The following is a 14,966-nucleotide window of genomic DNA, read 5'->3' as shown; positions in this document are numbered from 1 at the left end:
GGGCATCTCCCGCACGTCCTTTCTTTCAGCTGCTCTTGCTGCCGCTGGCGGTAGGTTTGGGCTCTGTTAGCCATGGAAATGCTACCACCTTCAGGATCCCTCTGCACCTTTCCTCTCCCATCAGGGAGGCAGCAGCTCACACGCCGCAAGCTGCTCTCAACACCGGGTCTCCTGACAAGCCCAAGGGTGATGGGCAGGTTACCAGAAAAAGCCCCCATCAAATGCTCAGCTAGGAAAAGTAATCACAGCTGCATTCAAATGAATACATCTTGATTTACACCACTGGGTCTACATTAATTTGGAGCAGCTGGGGCCAGGCTTGTTCATGACTACTATAAAAAGAGATTCTGCCTGCTAAGCCTCCCTCTCTTACAACTCTAACCTGTAATTTAGTAAGTGAGAGATGACCTAAAGAAATTCCCAGGTAGCTGTAAAATGAGAGGGAGAAAGAAATAATTTTGTTGTGCAGGCTACCACTGGCAAAGAAGTGATTGCACTGGTACCTAAAAAAAAAAAAAGAGAGAGAGAGAGAGAGGTAAGAAATCCAGAAAATAACAATAATAATGCCTGAATTTCAACATTCAGGAGCTATTGTAATGGTTTCTAATTGAATGAAGGGTTACTGTGGAGTACTAGAGCCTGCATTTCTCTGAAACAGCAACCTTTGGCAAGCTCAATATTCAAAAATCCCCCTGAAAGTTTATTTAAAGTGACAGGGTTGTTCTAGGTTTGAGGAATAATGAGCAGATTCTGTCTTTTTTCAAAGACTTAAAGAAGACTGAGAATTTTATCCTGGCATAAATTTTTGTTGTAGCATGGGTGAAACTGGGTGTCTCCCCATTTGAGAAAGATGCTGCAGTGATCAGAAATGATGTATGGGGACACAAAGGAGCTAAAAGCATTTCTTTGTCCCTCCCTGTTTTGTTTTTTTTTTTTTTTTAACATTAACAGGTGAATTTTATACTCATGGAAAAGTAAGGTACATGCCAAAGAAACTGGAGCCAAGGTGCTAATTCTTAAGGCAAACACATTCCCTCGGTTTAAAGAGATAATTCTGTGATCAAGACTTATTAGGATTAAAGGCTCATTTCAGCTGAATTGATCAGATGGCTTTTGGGTGTAATTTAAACTAAAAATACAGGGAAGGGATAAGCAGACTTTATTTTTATTTAAAATTGTTTTCTCTTCCTCTGCCATGCACCCATGTGTGCACATTCACACTTACTCTGATCAACTTTGGCTGCTTTTGTATATTTTTTGGTATACTGGGAAAGGTGGTTTAGCCTGGATCTGCAATGGAGATAGCAACGCCTTGCTTCTCATCTGCCTTAATTTAATATTCTTCCTTCCACTGCCACCTGCATGTTTTCACTCCTGAGAAATGAAGGCTGGTGGTCCAGCACCACGCTGTTTGTGCCACGTGGGGACAGATTTAGCTTCCACTGTCATCCTCGGTTCACAGTTGCAATCACTGATATTTCTTGGAGTACGTACCAAAATGTGTCCAGACGCTGCAAACCAGTGCTGGAAGAGGAGAAGAGAGCTGCTCTTAGGTGGAACAACATTGCCATCTCATGGTATAGGTGCAGCCCTACAAAGTCTGCAGGGATGCTCCCCTCCGAGCCGTCGAGGTTGTGAGTCTCGGTGCAGAAATCCATGTAAGCAAGGGAACTTCACTGCTCTGCTCCCAGCCTTGCACAGGGCTGGAGGTGGCCAGCCTTCATGGGATAGGTGCCAAGATGGAGTTTTCAGGCACCCACCAGCAACCTCTTGCACCCCGGCTCCCCTGTGCCGATCCTGCTGCTGTCCCCGTGCCAGCCCCTGCTCTCTCCACTTCAGAGTTCTTCTGTTAATTCTCATTTTCTCAAGCTCCGCTAATAATTTCCCATGTGGCACCATATCAAATGCATTATTGAACTCTAGATAGATTAGATCTACCAAATTTCCCTTGTCTGGAAAACCAATTATCTTATCAAAGGGAGATGTCAGCACAGTCTGGCACAAACTGCCTTTGGTAAACCTGTGTTGCACTTTATCTCATTTTTCTCAGTGCCTTTAATTAATGTTTCCTTTAGCATTTGTCCTACAATCTTGTGTATAACTAAAAATGGGTTAACGCCTCTGTAGATGGCTAGCTCATGCTTTTCGTTTTCCTTATCATATTTTACTTTTCTTATAATCCATTTGCTTTTGGGGGTTCAATGTGCCTTTTCACCCATGGGACTCATCAGAAATGTGCTTTCCCCTCTGCACGCGAGGCACCACTTGTCTCCAAGCAGGCTGGAGATTTCCTCAACCCCTCAGGCTTCATCTCAGTGCACTCCAGAGTTCTGCCTCCAGATGTGGCTGCTCTCACTCCTTCCCTTTTTGTTCCAGGTAATGTGTGCCCTCACTCCCCAGTCAGTGTCACTCTTCCTGACAAAAACAATCTGTTTAATTTTGGGGGAAATGTTTTCATTACCCTTTAACCCAGACCTGCTTTTGTGGCTGGCTGGTCCCATTTCTGCACACTTCTATGTATAATGCTACTTTTTTTTTTCCCCCTTCCTCCTTACATGGGTGCACTCAGCCCTAGCCGTCCGCTCACTTTGAAGCTGTCCCATTTTGCTGACCTACTCTTTTTGTCTGTCCCTGTCAGCTCTCCATCCACTTTTGCTGCTCTGGAGATCTGAAGCCTATCTCAGTCCCTCATCTCAGCATAAGCTTCCCCAGATTTTAATTAAAAAGCATAAACTGAGCCAGTTCCTGGTTCATCAGGACAACATCATTTTGAATGGACAAACTTTCTACTAGAAGTCTAAAGCCAAGCCCTTTCTCCTTTCACAGTTCTTGTGGCATTGTGCTGTGACAAATGGGATGGGTAAGTGAAGCTGATGACCATAATTTTCTGTGAATTCTGTAGAAGTGGGTTAAGGCTGGGATGACTGTTTGGGAAATGCTCTGGGACAAGGAAGAGCATTGAGGAGGAGGTGCCCAGCTCGAGAAGAGCTGGGACTTCAATTTCATCGTCTCTTAGACTGCTGCTCCACCAGGGCTCTCTGGTCACTAGCAGCAATGTGTGCTAAGGCCGAGAAAGGAGGTGGCATGTGTTCCTCTTGGATTTCTTCCAGGATTTCCTAGCCTGTAGGTAATCCTGATGCAGTGCCAGCTTCAAAGCCCTTTCTCTGGGCAGCTGGGTGGGGTCCCTCTCTTGAGAGCAAACCTGCCCCCATGAAGGGCATCCCAAAGTGAATCCACGAGCCACCTGGTGGTCTTCAGCTTCACCAAATCAAGGGCTTCTGGACTTGAGGTTGGAGAGGAAAGGTAGCTGGCCGGAGTTACAGCAGGCCAGTGGATGGCTGTAGGCAACTGTCCATCAGTGTACCTTGAGGACAGGTGGCAAGAGGGGGAGATCACAAGTTGTCCCTGCAGGATAGAAAATACCTGAGCTGTGAAGATAACTCTGACACCTCTGCAACTCCAAAGTACTTGAAAAAATTATTCACACCCTTGGGAGAAGAGAGGTCCCCCACGAAACGTGCCAGTGCAGAGGGCTGCTCATGGTGAGGTGTTGCTTTCTGTCATGCCATGAGTGCACAGGAGGTCAGCAGGGCAGGTTCCCTGTGGTAATTCCAGCCACTAAAATGTAATTGCAACTTTTATCATCAAATAAAGTGACATCACTGAAATGAAGGTTGTGTAGAAGGGAGTGGTTACACAGCTGACAGGGCGAAGGTCTGCACCTTGAAGAATTATTCCAGATCACTGGGGGAGGAAAACCTGAATTCTGGACAGGAACATGTTGAGAGTATTGTAGTGCAGCTTACCAGCACACCAGGGCCATAAGTTTAACTTTTGCCTGGCACTTGTGATAAATGCCCCCTCCAGCTGACCCAGCTATGAATGGGTCCTTGCTCACACAGGATTTTTGTGAGCATCTTCAACTCCCCAGCCTCTTTGCTACTGTGCATGCTTTAAAAACAAATGCGCGCACACACACAAAAAGGAAAATGCAGCATTCTCAGCAGTCTGCTAGTTAGGCTCTGGCAGATGCTCAACCAAATGTTGTATTTTGGCATGGTGGGATCCCATCTTTTTTGAATCCATCCTATTGGACTCATGTCAGAATACACTGACAGCGTATATTGCACATAATGCTGTGGCAGATCTTCGCATGGTGGCACCATATGGGCCACGTGGGGAGAGGTCAGGACAGAGCCTGGCAGGGGCAGAGCAAGGGGACTTGCTAATGGCAATGGGGAGAAGCAACCGGGGTGAAGAGGGTTTCATTGCTTTGGCCATAAACCCTGCTGCGATGGCAGGGGAGACTGGCCCGTGCTAGGACTTGCTGGAGAGCCTCCCAGGCAGCTCCGCAGCCACTTTGGCTTTTTTTTCGCCAGTCCCCAGGCTGCCTGCTTGCTGGAGGAAAGCCATCCATCAAGGCTGATATGCTCTACCCACTAGCTATCTAGATTTAGCTTATGAGTGCATAATTTACGGTCAGTTGGTTTATCTCTGCTCTTTGTCAATGCACAGCATTTTGTGGACTTTCTTTCGAGGAGAAAAAACCCTGGTACTGAAGTCATCCAGGAGCAGTGAAAGCCCCACCTCCAAAGCACACAGCGCTGGTACTGAGGTGAGGAGGCTCGCAGGGGCTGAGGGGTGCTGGCGGGGCTTTGTGGTGGAGCTCTGGGGCTGGAAGCAAAGAGCCTTACGCCCTCCTGTGCGGTCCCTGCATCAGGAAGCCGTTCTGCTGAGGCTTGTTTTTGCTTTCTTCCCTCTGCACAGAGGATAAAGCGGGCAGAAAGTGTGAAGCTGTTATTAGAGGCAGCGCTCCAAGCAGTCGAGAAAAATCTCAGGGAGAAGCATGAGTCATGCGCCCCAAACTAAATTTACCTTAAAAACTGGTATTGTTATACACAACCTCATAATGACTTTATTTCTGTTATGATTGTTGCTGTTGTTCTGGTTATTACCTTTCTCACTTAAAAACAAAACAAAAAAACCTACCCAACCCTGTAGCTACAACTACAGAAATATTATTTGCTTGTATTATTCTTTAGGTGGTTCCTGTGCTGGAGGCAGTAAGTAGTTACAATCACTCAGACTATAATAGAGAAATTCATTCCAATAATAATAATAATGACATCTATTATTTTTGAAATACAAATCTGATGAGTTCATGAATATAGAAAGCTCTGGGTGCTGGCTGTCTGTAAAATGGTAATAAAGCGAGCGTGATTTCCTGATAGATGCCTGCCGCAGGCTTCCAGCACGCTCCCTCCAGCTGCGCACCCATCCCTGCTCAGCACCCAGCTGCTGGGAGCCACCCTCCAGCAGTGGGGTCCTGCCTGCCCACGGTGGGTGCAGGCTTCATATCCAAGAAAGTCCTGGGAGGGTGATCTAGTGATGCAGGTGTTCTCTTAGAGGCACAGTAATCACTTGTTCTGTCATTTTCCAGCATTTCTGGGGGCTGGGAGTGCTGTGGGTGCAGCAAAGCCATGCTTGGAGCAGTGGGACATGGGTGGGCTGGCTCTGGACCACCCTGCTTGGGGGCTTTGTGGGGGCTTTGCCCCGCAGGGACTGAGGGATTGGCACTGCCTGGAGCTTGGGGGCTGAAATGCAACCTGTAGCAGATAAACTACAGGTTGGCACAGGCTCTGGGCAGAGGTAACAGAGCTGTTCCTAATGGGAGGGGATTTTTGGATTTTTTTTTTTTCCCATGTGAGGCCCATGAGGTCTAATGGTGTTTGCTTTCCACACACCAGCACAAAAAGCTTCTGTGATGCAAAGGCAGACGTGGGAGCCACCAGCCAAACTGTTCTCCTCTACACGGTTCTGACAGTGTTGAGTCTTCAGTTACCAAACCCTCGGGTTTCTGTGGGCCTGTTTCAAAAAGGCTGTCCAGTACAGAAAACACTTAAAATCGTATCAGCACTTTGGGGAACTAACTGATGATATATAAACCAATATTGTGGAGGTTGACTACATTAAAGTGGAGGAAGGCTATAATATTGCACAGGTGTTTGCAGGGTGTGATGCTATCAGGAGCTGGGGAGCTGGAAAAAGCTTGAAGTGAAATTAGGCAAAGGAAAGTAAACACTTCCCCTACTGCAGATAGGGTGGCCGACTTTTTAGTTGTTACTCTGGTTTTATCTCTAAAGCTGTATGGACATTGCAGGTGTTAGGGAAATGAGTATGGAAACCTTTAAGCACAAATGTATTGCTTTACAATTGCTTGTAATCTGGCGCAATTCAGCGCCTTGCATTCCTTTCTCCAATAGTGTTTCCTCCATGTGTTAGTCCCTGTGGCACGGCCGCCTGCTGAATCCACCGAGGAACTTGCCTTTGGGTCCCCCTGTTTACAACAAAGTGCCACCAGCTTCACCTCTTCCGCTCTCTCCGTATGCATGTAAGGTGTAAGTGATTTATAGTTTTCCCACGAAACATTTTGTTTGTTTGTTTGTTTTTTCCCCTAGAATTGCTAAAAGCATTGTTTTGTAACTTCTGTTGCTCAAAGAAAGCAAACGAATTTTCTACTAGGTCAGCATCATTCTGAAGAAGGCACAAGCTTTCAGTAAATGCCCAGAGCTATATGCGCTGAGAGTTAACCGCAAGGGGCCCTACAGGGATTTGTGTATGAAGGAAGCAAATCCAGGCATGTTTCTGCCCCTATTTCTGAAACATTCAGACTGGTCTTCTGGGGATCTTACTCAAAACCAGGTACTGTGGGGTGAGGAAGGGCTTGGCCCCCTCGTCTTTGCCCTTCTGAGGCCACAGCTGGGTTCTGCACCCAGTTCTGGGCACCCTGGTAGATCAAACACTGGAAAATCAGAGAGGGTGTAGTGGAGGGCCACTGTGGTGCTGATGGAGGACATGCAAGGAGGGATTGAGTGAGATGTTTGCTCAATCCAGAACAGAGGAGGTGAAGGTGGGGGAATAGGGGGTGTCTAGTCACTGTCTATCCCTATTTATAAGAGCTTATAGGGTAGACTGACCCAGATTATTCTTGCAAATGTGCAGAGAAATGGTGAAAAGCTGGGCTTTTCACCTGAGTTTAATCTTCATGATGTCCTGAGGTGGTCATCAGCCAGGCTGAAATTGCCTGGAAAGGTCTTTTGAGCTGCTTTTGCAAACAGCAACATTAAAACATCCATTAAAAGTAGGTTTGGGGGGCAAGGATGCTTTTTTTAGGGGACCAGAGCCCAGCCAAATGCTGGGGTTCATCAACAGAGGTGCAGGGGACAAGCAGAAGAACCCCCGAGGACAAAGTCTGCCATTCCTCCCTTGAAGTACCTCCTCAAGCACTCCGACCAAGCTGCAACGTGAGCCCTCTTGATGCCTTCCTCCCTGTGTGCAGGAGGAACCTGTGCCTTTGGCATCCTGGGCAATCTGCTGTAGGTGCTAACACCTGCAGGGGGTTGGACCAGGCAGCCCCCAGAGTTCCCTGCCATCCTCGCCTGTTCTGTGGCTCAGTTTCTATAATTTCTTTTCATTTCACTGGTGGTCGCTGCTCGCCCGGGCTATAAGTTTACACTGCCCCCAGCAAATTCACCTCCTAATGCCGGGTCAAGGGGCTGGTGGCACATGGAGGTGATGGGGCAGCCAGGACGGGAGGGGGATGCTTTCCCACTACCTGGAAGATAAAAGATGGGCTGAGACTTCTCATAACAGATGGTATCTGTTTCTGTGCATGCCTTGGTGTTTACGGATCAGTGCACCCTGTAGGCTTGGCAGGCACTGTGTTGGAAAGGGGTGGATGGATGGAAACCTCCACCCCCAGAAGATCTTGTGGCTGATCGTGTGCCGTGCTATTTTGCTGCGGGACACATTGTGAAAAGATGGACCCAAGCAAGTGTTTGCCAAAGGAGAGCGTTTCTGGGGAAAGCCGAGGTGTGTCGGGGCACGGGGGCTCCTTCAACGTCACTCCCAAGGGACTTCTTTGTAATGTGAGCCCTGGCCGTGCTTTCTCCCTGGGCGCTATCTGCTGATTAAGCCCTGGGTATCTTGATACCTTTCCGTGGGACTGTTTGCTCTGCCTGGCTGAGGCAGCATTAATGCTTTCACATCCTCCGTCAGCAGCCTGCGGCAGGAAGGGAGCACGCGGGAGCGCAAACAGGGCTGGGGGCAGACCCAGGGCCCTTTGCACCTAGCAAGAAGCAAATGGGCACACCCTGTCCTCTTCCACGGCGAAGTTTTAGAAGGCAGGCAGGCTTTTTGCTGCCACGACTGGTGGATGGGATTAGCCGAGCGCTCCTTGGTGGTTTGTTAATGCTAAGTGGTAGCTGATGATGGAGAAAGATATTTTTCTGGGTGGCGAGTGAGCATTTTTCTCAAGCTTGAGTGCTTCAGTGCTAGTGCTCGTCTTTGCAGGGGAAAGCCTTTGTGCCACTCATCCCATATCCTGCACAATGTGCAAGGCTGCCAGCGTCCTTTGGCTGGCAGCCCTGCTACTGCATCTGCCATGGGTCTACAGCCTCACCAAAAGCCCTGATGAGAAGGGGAAAAGGCAGCATGAGGGATACTGCAAAGAGCATGCTGGCTGGGCATCTGCATCCCAGAGGGTGCTCTGGCTTCCTTGCGAGGGCCAGCACAGGTCAGGGTTGCAGGAGGGATGTGCCAGAGGCTTCTCTGTTGGCTTTATGGCTCCATCTCTCTTGGAAATCCTGCCAACCCAGCACAGGACAGCTACTGAGAGCCAAGATGCTGTTGGTCTCCTCCCAAAGGGCTTTCTGACGTCTCTGATGAAATTTGGTAAACACAGCCACACTCACAGTGCAAATGAGCGGCATGTATTTAAAAGCAATGAATTAAACAATATCAAACTCCACAGCCTTTTTGCTCAAGTTTAAAGTGACCGTGGCTTGGCTGACCCTCCATGTTTCCACCATAAATTAACCCACAGTGAGGTCCAGCCCTGTGGGTGCTGGGTGTTAGTCTGCTGCTAAAGTGCTGCTTGGATTAAATAAATCCAGCCTGTGCTGGCACAGAGTTCAGGATGTGGGGTGTTATTTGGGATGTATTTGTGTGTGAGGCCCCAGTGAATGCTTCCAAGCAAGGCAACAGCATCCCATGTCATTTGGGGAAAACTCTTCTTTTCTATAGGGCAAAGATCTACACAATGGTGCAAAATATATCCAGAACAGCCCTAACGGAGGATAAAGAGAAAAAGCTAAATATTCTGCAAAGTCTCCTTTCCAGGCAATAGGGAATAAAACAGCACACCAAAAGATGCAATCAGTCTGTTTTTTGTGCCTGCTTGGCTCCATCCCCCATCTCCAAGACCTTTGCAGAGCAATTGGGCCACTTCACCCTGCGTGCTCCTGCATGCCTGCACCTCTGAAAACACAGCCCAGCTCCTGCCTCAGCGTTATCTCAGTGCACCAAGAATGCAAACACCAGAGCTGGTAGAGTGAAAGCCATGAGGCTGCTCCAAGCCCTGGCAGGGGAGAAGACAGTGCAGAGGCAGCGCGGCTCCTCCAGCATAGGCAAAGGGCTCTCCACTGGCCGTGGACGCCTTCCAGCCTGCTTCAGCTTGGCCTTCCTTCCCTGAGGATTGCATGCTCTGCCATATTTTTTTCCAGGCAAGAGGTGAGTTTTGCTTTATCTATAAAAATGTCGGCTTGTGGAACTGGAACATGAGTGAAAAGTGGTGTGGGAAGAAGCCCCTTTGCTTGCGTGCGTTGCTGGAGGTAGGGACAGCTGCATTAATTAGTCTGCAGTCACTACGGCATATTCTTCTACAGGGTTTCCGTTTGATAGAGGTTTCCAGATATGCCTGGTGCTAAAGCTGGAAGGAAGCTGGCTTTGAAGTGTGCACACATGCACTGACTTGATCGTAGCTGCAATTTACTTGAGCACCTTCTGCAAAGACATTCAATAAACCCATGCAAGCTCAAGCGCTGCCATGGGTGGAATCAGCGTCAGGGTTATTCCCCGGCAGGAGGAATAAAGACAGTCGCCCTGTTGGATGTGTGCAGACTCAAACGCAAATCCCGCTGGTTCTGGGAGGAAAGCCCCCAAATTCCACTGCACCTCCCTGCTGCACATGTCCCGCAGGCACCCCGGAGGAATGACCGCACAGCGCACGGCGTTCCTAGTAATCTCTTGTAGGCTCCCACTCATCTTCATCCCGCACTTGAAATACTGCAATTGCCTGGAGAAAAGAAATATCTTTACAAGAAGGGCCATCAAGCCAGCGTGCCGTCTGCTGCAGCCAAAAAGCAGCCCACTCAGCAGGGTAATCTATTCAATGGCTGGGATTTATTTTTAACGCTCGGCTCTGCAGTCCTTTTAACTCGAGCAGAGAAGTGAACATTTTGATAACAGCAGCCTCCAGGTCAAATGTGATGAGAATTCGTAACTCGCCACAGAGTGGGTTTTGGAAAACCAACCAAGCAAAACAATTTCCCAGAATGAGACGATGAAGATTTGCGTTTCTCTGCACAATGTTGTACACGGAGCTGATATCTGTTGGAGTGTCTGCTTATTCTCCCTCCACAATTTGCAAATAAAATGCCTTCTGGACTATTTTAAATTTGAACAGCTATTGCAACCACGGCTCTGCCAAGCTCCTCATAAAGACTCGAGACATCGGATCTTGAGGCCATCGAAGAAGAAATATTAATCCTGTAATGGGAATGTTCGGATGGTCCCGTTTCTAATCAAAGCCAAAGGCTGGGTTTTCTGCTTCAGGCAAGGAGTCTGGCATCAAGATTTTAGAAACTGCAAGGAACGGGAGGGAGCTCCAGCTCTGGGATGCATGGGAGCAACCCAGAATGAGCAGCAGGGATGGCGTAGGTCAGAACAGGGATATGGAGGGGAGAAAAAGCCCGAAAATCTGCCCAAGCTGAGCTTCGTGAGGGAGCTGCTAGGATGCAGTTTTTATTTTTTTTTTCCAAATAACTGGGAATGTGTCAAAGCAGGTCTGAGAGGAAGGAGAGGAATGTGGAAGGAAATTTGGTGTTGCAGCGTTATTGGCTTTATCGGTGGGTTCCAGAACATGTTTCTGAAACTGTTGGCTCTCCATTCCCTGTCTGTAGGGAGGCCCTGGAGGCAGGGGCTGGGCTCCTCTGCACAGCGTTGGTGCAAGGAGACAAAGTGGGGGGGGAGAGGGGGGTGAAAAAAGAAAAAACAATGATTAAAGCCAATAAAAAGCAGCATCCCCTTCCCTGCAGGCTGCAAACTTTGCTGGCCTTCTCCAGAGGATTGTCCCCACGGTCCTGCTGGTGGCTGCAGCACCTTCCTGCTCCCCCCTTATATTTTTCCCCATTGCTTTTGCAGGAGCCTGGGGCATAGTGAGAGAACTGTTTTGGCAATGGAAAACAGCAACATTTGCTATGCAGCATGGAAAGCTGTGCTGATGGGAACAGTCATTGCTTTAATATTTAATTTGATGAGATCTAGCTCTGAGAAATGGAGCAGGAGCTGCCACAGCTTCAAGCTCAGCGCTTCCAGGGGAATTTCCATGGGGTTCGCTACGCTACGGACTTATCTATATTCTGGCTGGGTGACATGGTAATGCATCTCATTAGCTAACCGAGCACACAGAGCTGCGTTTCCTCCCGTTCCCTTTAATTAATCAGGCTTTCAATGCATTCAGGGGGTCGCTCGGACACTGGCTTGTCATTCAAAGCATCTCCGTTCCACCGGACCCTGGCTCCTGGGAGCTGGTTGATCTCTGCAGAGGAAATGTGGCTGCTCACGTGCAACCTGGTGGCATCTCAGGAGGGAATTTCCTTACACCATGAGCCTGTCAGTGCAATGCAGCTAAGGCCCAATCCTGCCTCTCACCAGCCAGAGCTCCCTGGTGCTGTACGGGCTCGTGCTGCTGCGGAACCAGGAGCGGGGACAGGCTGATGCACATGGGAGATGTCTCACCTAGAACCTGTCCCTTCTGTGCCCTTTCAGGTGGGTCCCATTGGCCCCAAACCATCTCTGGAACTGAGGTCCAGCCTGCAGCAGAGCCAGCTTTTCTCTCTGCATCATCTCCTGCCTTCTGAAGTCCTGTTGCATGCTCCAGACAGTTTGGGTGTCTTCATCCAGGAGCTGGGCTTCCAGGAAGCCTGATGGCCAGCAAACAAGCTGGAAATGTGGATTTGTCAGAACTATAATCCAGGTACCTCCTAGCATTCTGCTTGTGTAAAGCCACACGCTTCGTCCTTATATCTGCCTCTCTCCCTGCAGCCTCCATCCCTGCCAGGCTGCGCTGCTGGTCCTGCTAAGCCATAACACTGACATGTATTTCTGCTCTTCCTTAGCATACATGTCCAAGGCACAACCCCAGAGGCCAAAGGAAAGCAAGAATGTTGAAGAAGATCTACATATGCCTCTGCTTCTTCTTTGTCTCGGGCATTTTGTATGAGATCTCCTTGCTGACCGGCTGCTTCTTCTCCTGTATGCCTGTGCCCAAGCACTTCCTGACACCTGAGCAGGTCTTGAACCTGGGAAAAAGCATCATCTTCCTGGAGACGACGGAGCGCCTGGAGCCGCCCCCGCTGGTCTCCTGCTCTGTGGAGTCTGCTGCCAGGATTTACCAGGACCGGCCCGTCATCCTCTTCATGAAGGGGCTCACGAACGACACGGTGTTGGACTCAAACTCCAGCTATGCAGCCTTCTCGCTTTTATCTTCTATGAAGAATGTCTTCCTTTTCCCTCTCCAGATGGAAACCATCTTCCAGGAGACCCCCCTGCTGCAGTGGTACAACGAGGTGAGAGTTGTGATGAGGGGGAAAATGGAATGAATTATAGATGGGGGGGGGGTTGCTCGGGACGAGGCTCAAAATGAATGGAGGAGCGTGGGCCTGGCTATGTGAAACCAGTCACTTCTATTTTTCTGGTTCAGAATAGGTTTATTTTTGCCATGTTTTGCAGCGTATTCATCTATCTGTTTATTGAACACATTATCAGCATTTTCCCACTATCTGGAGAATCAGATTTTTGGCAAATGAAATGTTGGTAAAAATAGATTGCATACGTGTTTTGATAAAACAGAGCTTAATAGTCTTGCTCAACAGAAGCTAGTCTAACCAGGCGTGTTGCACGAGTCGTCTGAGTGCTTGTGAATGCTGCCATGCTGGTAGAGCACCACCCTTTGTGGTGTAGGAATAGTTTCACGGTGCTGTTTGACGCCCGATGGGGGATGTGGTTGTTCTCTGGTAGCATCACTGTCTTGCCTCTCCAACTCTGCAGGTAGACCCAGAGGAGGAGAAGAACTGGGTCCACGTCAGCTCTGATGCCAGCAGACTGGCTCTCATTTGGAAGTACGGGGGCATCTACATGGACACGGATGTCATCTCCATCAGGCCCATCCCCGAGGGGAGCTTCTTGGCGGCACAGAAGTCACGGTTCTCCAGCAACGGGATCTTTGGCTTCCCTGCCCACCACAAATTTATTTGGGACTGCATGGAGAACTTTGTTCTCAAGTACAATGGGAACATCTGGGGGAACCAGGGCCCCTTCTTAATGACAAGGATGCTCAAAACCATCTGCAATCTCACCGATTTTGAAGGCATTGAGGACCACAGCTGCCAGAACATCTCCTTCCTAAACCCACAGCGTTTCTACCCTATCCCGTACCCAGCCTGGGGCCGGTACTATGACGTATGGGACAAAAACCCCGATTTCAACCACTCCTACGCGCTGCACTTGTGGAACTTCATGAACCGCAACCGGAAAGCTGTGGTTGCTGGCAGCAACACGCTGGCCGAAAAACTGTACAAAACCTACTGCCCCACCACATACGAGGACCTGATCAAAAACGCGGAGCTGAGGGACTTCTCAAGCTATGAGGACTCTGTGTGATGTGTGGAGAGAAGAAGGGGAGTGATCCTTCCAGACTTCCCTTGTCCCATGGCCGAAGCATGGTCACCGCTGGTGGCAGCACTGGGCTCTGTAGGAGAGAGACCTTTTCATAACCACTGTCCCCGCTCCCCAGGGACACTAAGGAGCATACGCAGAACGGTGGTGGTTATCCATCAGACATAGCCTCCACTGACATAAGGACACCTTTGCACAAGTGGTTTAGGAAATTAGGTTCTGTTTCCTCCTAGGTGCTCAGAAACCAAACCTTACTTAGTCAAAGGGACGTGTGGGCCTTTCTGGTGAGCTTTCATGACGGGGAAAGTTCCTGAAGAGTTGTGTTGGCCTCCTGGGAGGGATTTCAAATGCACCTCTTGGCATTACTGGCAGCTACAAGTCTGAGGAGTCACAGACACAAGGGGCCTTGGACTGGGATGAGGGCTCTGAGCAAGTGTAATGCGAGTGTATAGCAGAGGATGGACGACAGTCATTACTGATGAAAAGTAGCCCAAACTACTGTCTTCATTAATCTGTGTTTTTTCTCATGTGAACTTTATACCCTCCGTTTTTGAGAGGGACCTATCACTGCAAGTGAAAATAAAATGGGTAGTAAACCACCACTCCTCCGAGCTTGCTTTCACCTGGAAAAGTCCTCCTCTCTTTAAGGATGTTTGCAGTCCTGCACCTCTACTTTGTCTCCTTTCGGGAAGGGGCTGCCCTTGCCCGGCCCTGGGGTCAGTTCTGGCCACAGGTTGCTGTCTCCTGAAGGGGAGGTGCTGGGGCACCATGAACTGATGGCACCAGCCTGCGGGGACTCCCAGGTCCCATTGAAATCAATGGATTTCAGCTGCCCTGAAAATGGGGCACAGCAGCTCCAGAAAAGCCCTTTCTGGAGGCTTTAGGAAGGTCACCCATCTCCAGACGTGCCACCTACTTTTGCTTTCCCTCTCCTTTCTGGGACATCTTGCAGTGCCTATTGCCTTTGTCCCGTTCTGTCTTGCTGGCCTCCTGCTCACCCTGGAGGTGCTGGTTCCTTCGGGATTTGCTATTGCCGAGAGCCAGGATTCCCACGGGCCACATCTCCCCACCAGCCTCTCTGAATTCTCTCCATGCTGCTCCGTTTTTAGGGCCAATGCGAAAGAGAAAGGCCCCATTTAATCCTAACAGGCTACCCCGTGACATTTTTT

At 49.2% G+C, this 14,966-nt stretch overlaps 1 protein-coding gene across 5 annotated transcripts; it reads left to right on the top strand.

Moving 5' to 3' along the window:
* The first annotated feature begins 381 nt into the window (after positions 1 to 381).
* On the top strand, positions 382 to 14,916 carry A4GNT (alpha-1,4-N-acetylglucosaminyltransferase). Of its 5 annotated transcripts, XM_080603781.1 has the most exons (10): positions 382 to 2,376; positions 2,827 to 2,860; positions 4,516 to 4,615; positions 6,264 to 6,398; positions 6,523 to 6,702; positions 7,213 to 9,570; positions 9,726 to 11,496; positions 11,890 to 12,097; positions 12,240 to 12,689; positions 13,171 to 14,916. In XM_080603781.1, exons 8-10 carry the CDS (start codon positions 11,993 to 11,995, stop codon positions 13,780 to 13,782), a joined length of 1,167 nt encoding a protein of 388 aa, XP_080459907.1. In that variant the 5' UTR covers positions 382 to 2,376; positions 2,827 to 2,860; positions 4,516 to 4,615; positions 6,264 to 6,398; positions 6,523 to 6,702; positions 7,213 to 9,570; positions 9,726 to 11,496; positions 11,890 to 11,992; the 3' UTR covers positions 13,783 to 14,916. The 5 variants fall into 5 exon arrangements, with proteins under 5 accessions (XP_080459907.1, XP_080459909.1, XP_080459910.1 ...); XM_080603783.1 differs by lacking the exons at positions 7,213 to 9,570; positions 9,726 to 11,496; XM_080603784.1 differs by lacking the exons at positions 6,523 to 6,702; positions 7,213 to 9,570; positions 9,726 to 11,496 and having other exon boundaries at positions 6,264 to 6,391.
* The last annotated feature ends 50 nt before the right edge of the window (positions 14,917 to 14,966 follow it).

The sequence above is a fragment of the Anser brachyrhynchus genome (genome assembly GCF_964034855.1).
Source record: "Anser brachyrhynchus genome assembly, chromosome: 9".
Lineage (NCBI taxonomy): Eukaryota > Metazoa > Chordata > Aves > Anseriformes > Anatidae > Anser > Anser brachyrhynchus.
Note: the sequence above shows the minus strand (reverse complement) of the source record. Positions and strands in the feature narration are given on the sequence as shown.

Excerpts from the sequence above, each read along its gene's own strand:
- A4GNT (XM_080603785.1), top strand. The coding sequence starts at position 11,993 with ATGCTCCAGACAGTTTGGGTGTCTTCATCCAGGAGCTGGGCTTCCAGG. Across the intron at positions 12,098-12,239 it reads TTGTCAGAACTATAATCCAG|CATACATGTCCAAGGCACAA; the intron begins GTACCTCCTAGC and ends GCTCTTCCTTAG. Across the intron at positions 12,690-13,170 it reads TGCTGCAGTGGTACAACGAG|GTAGACCCAGAGGAGGAGAA; the intron begins GTGAGAGTTGTG and ends CCAACTCTGCAG.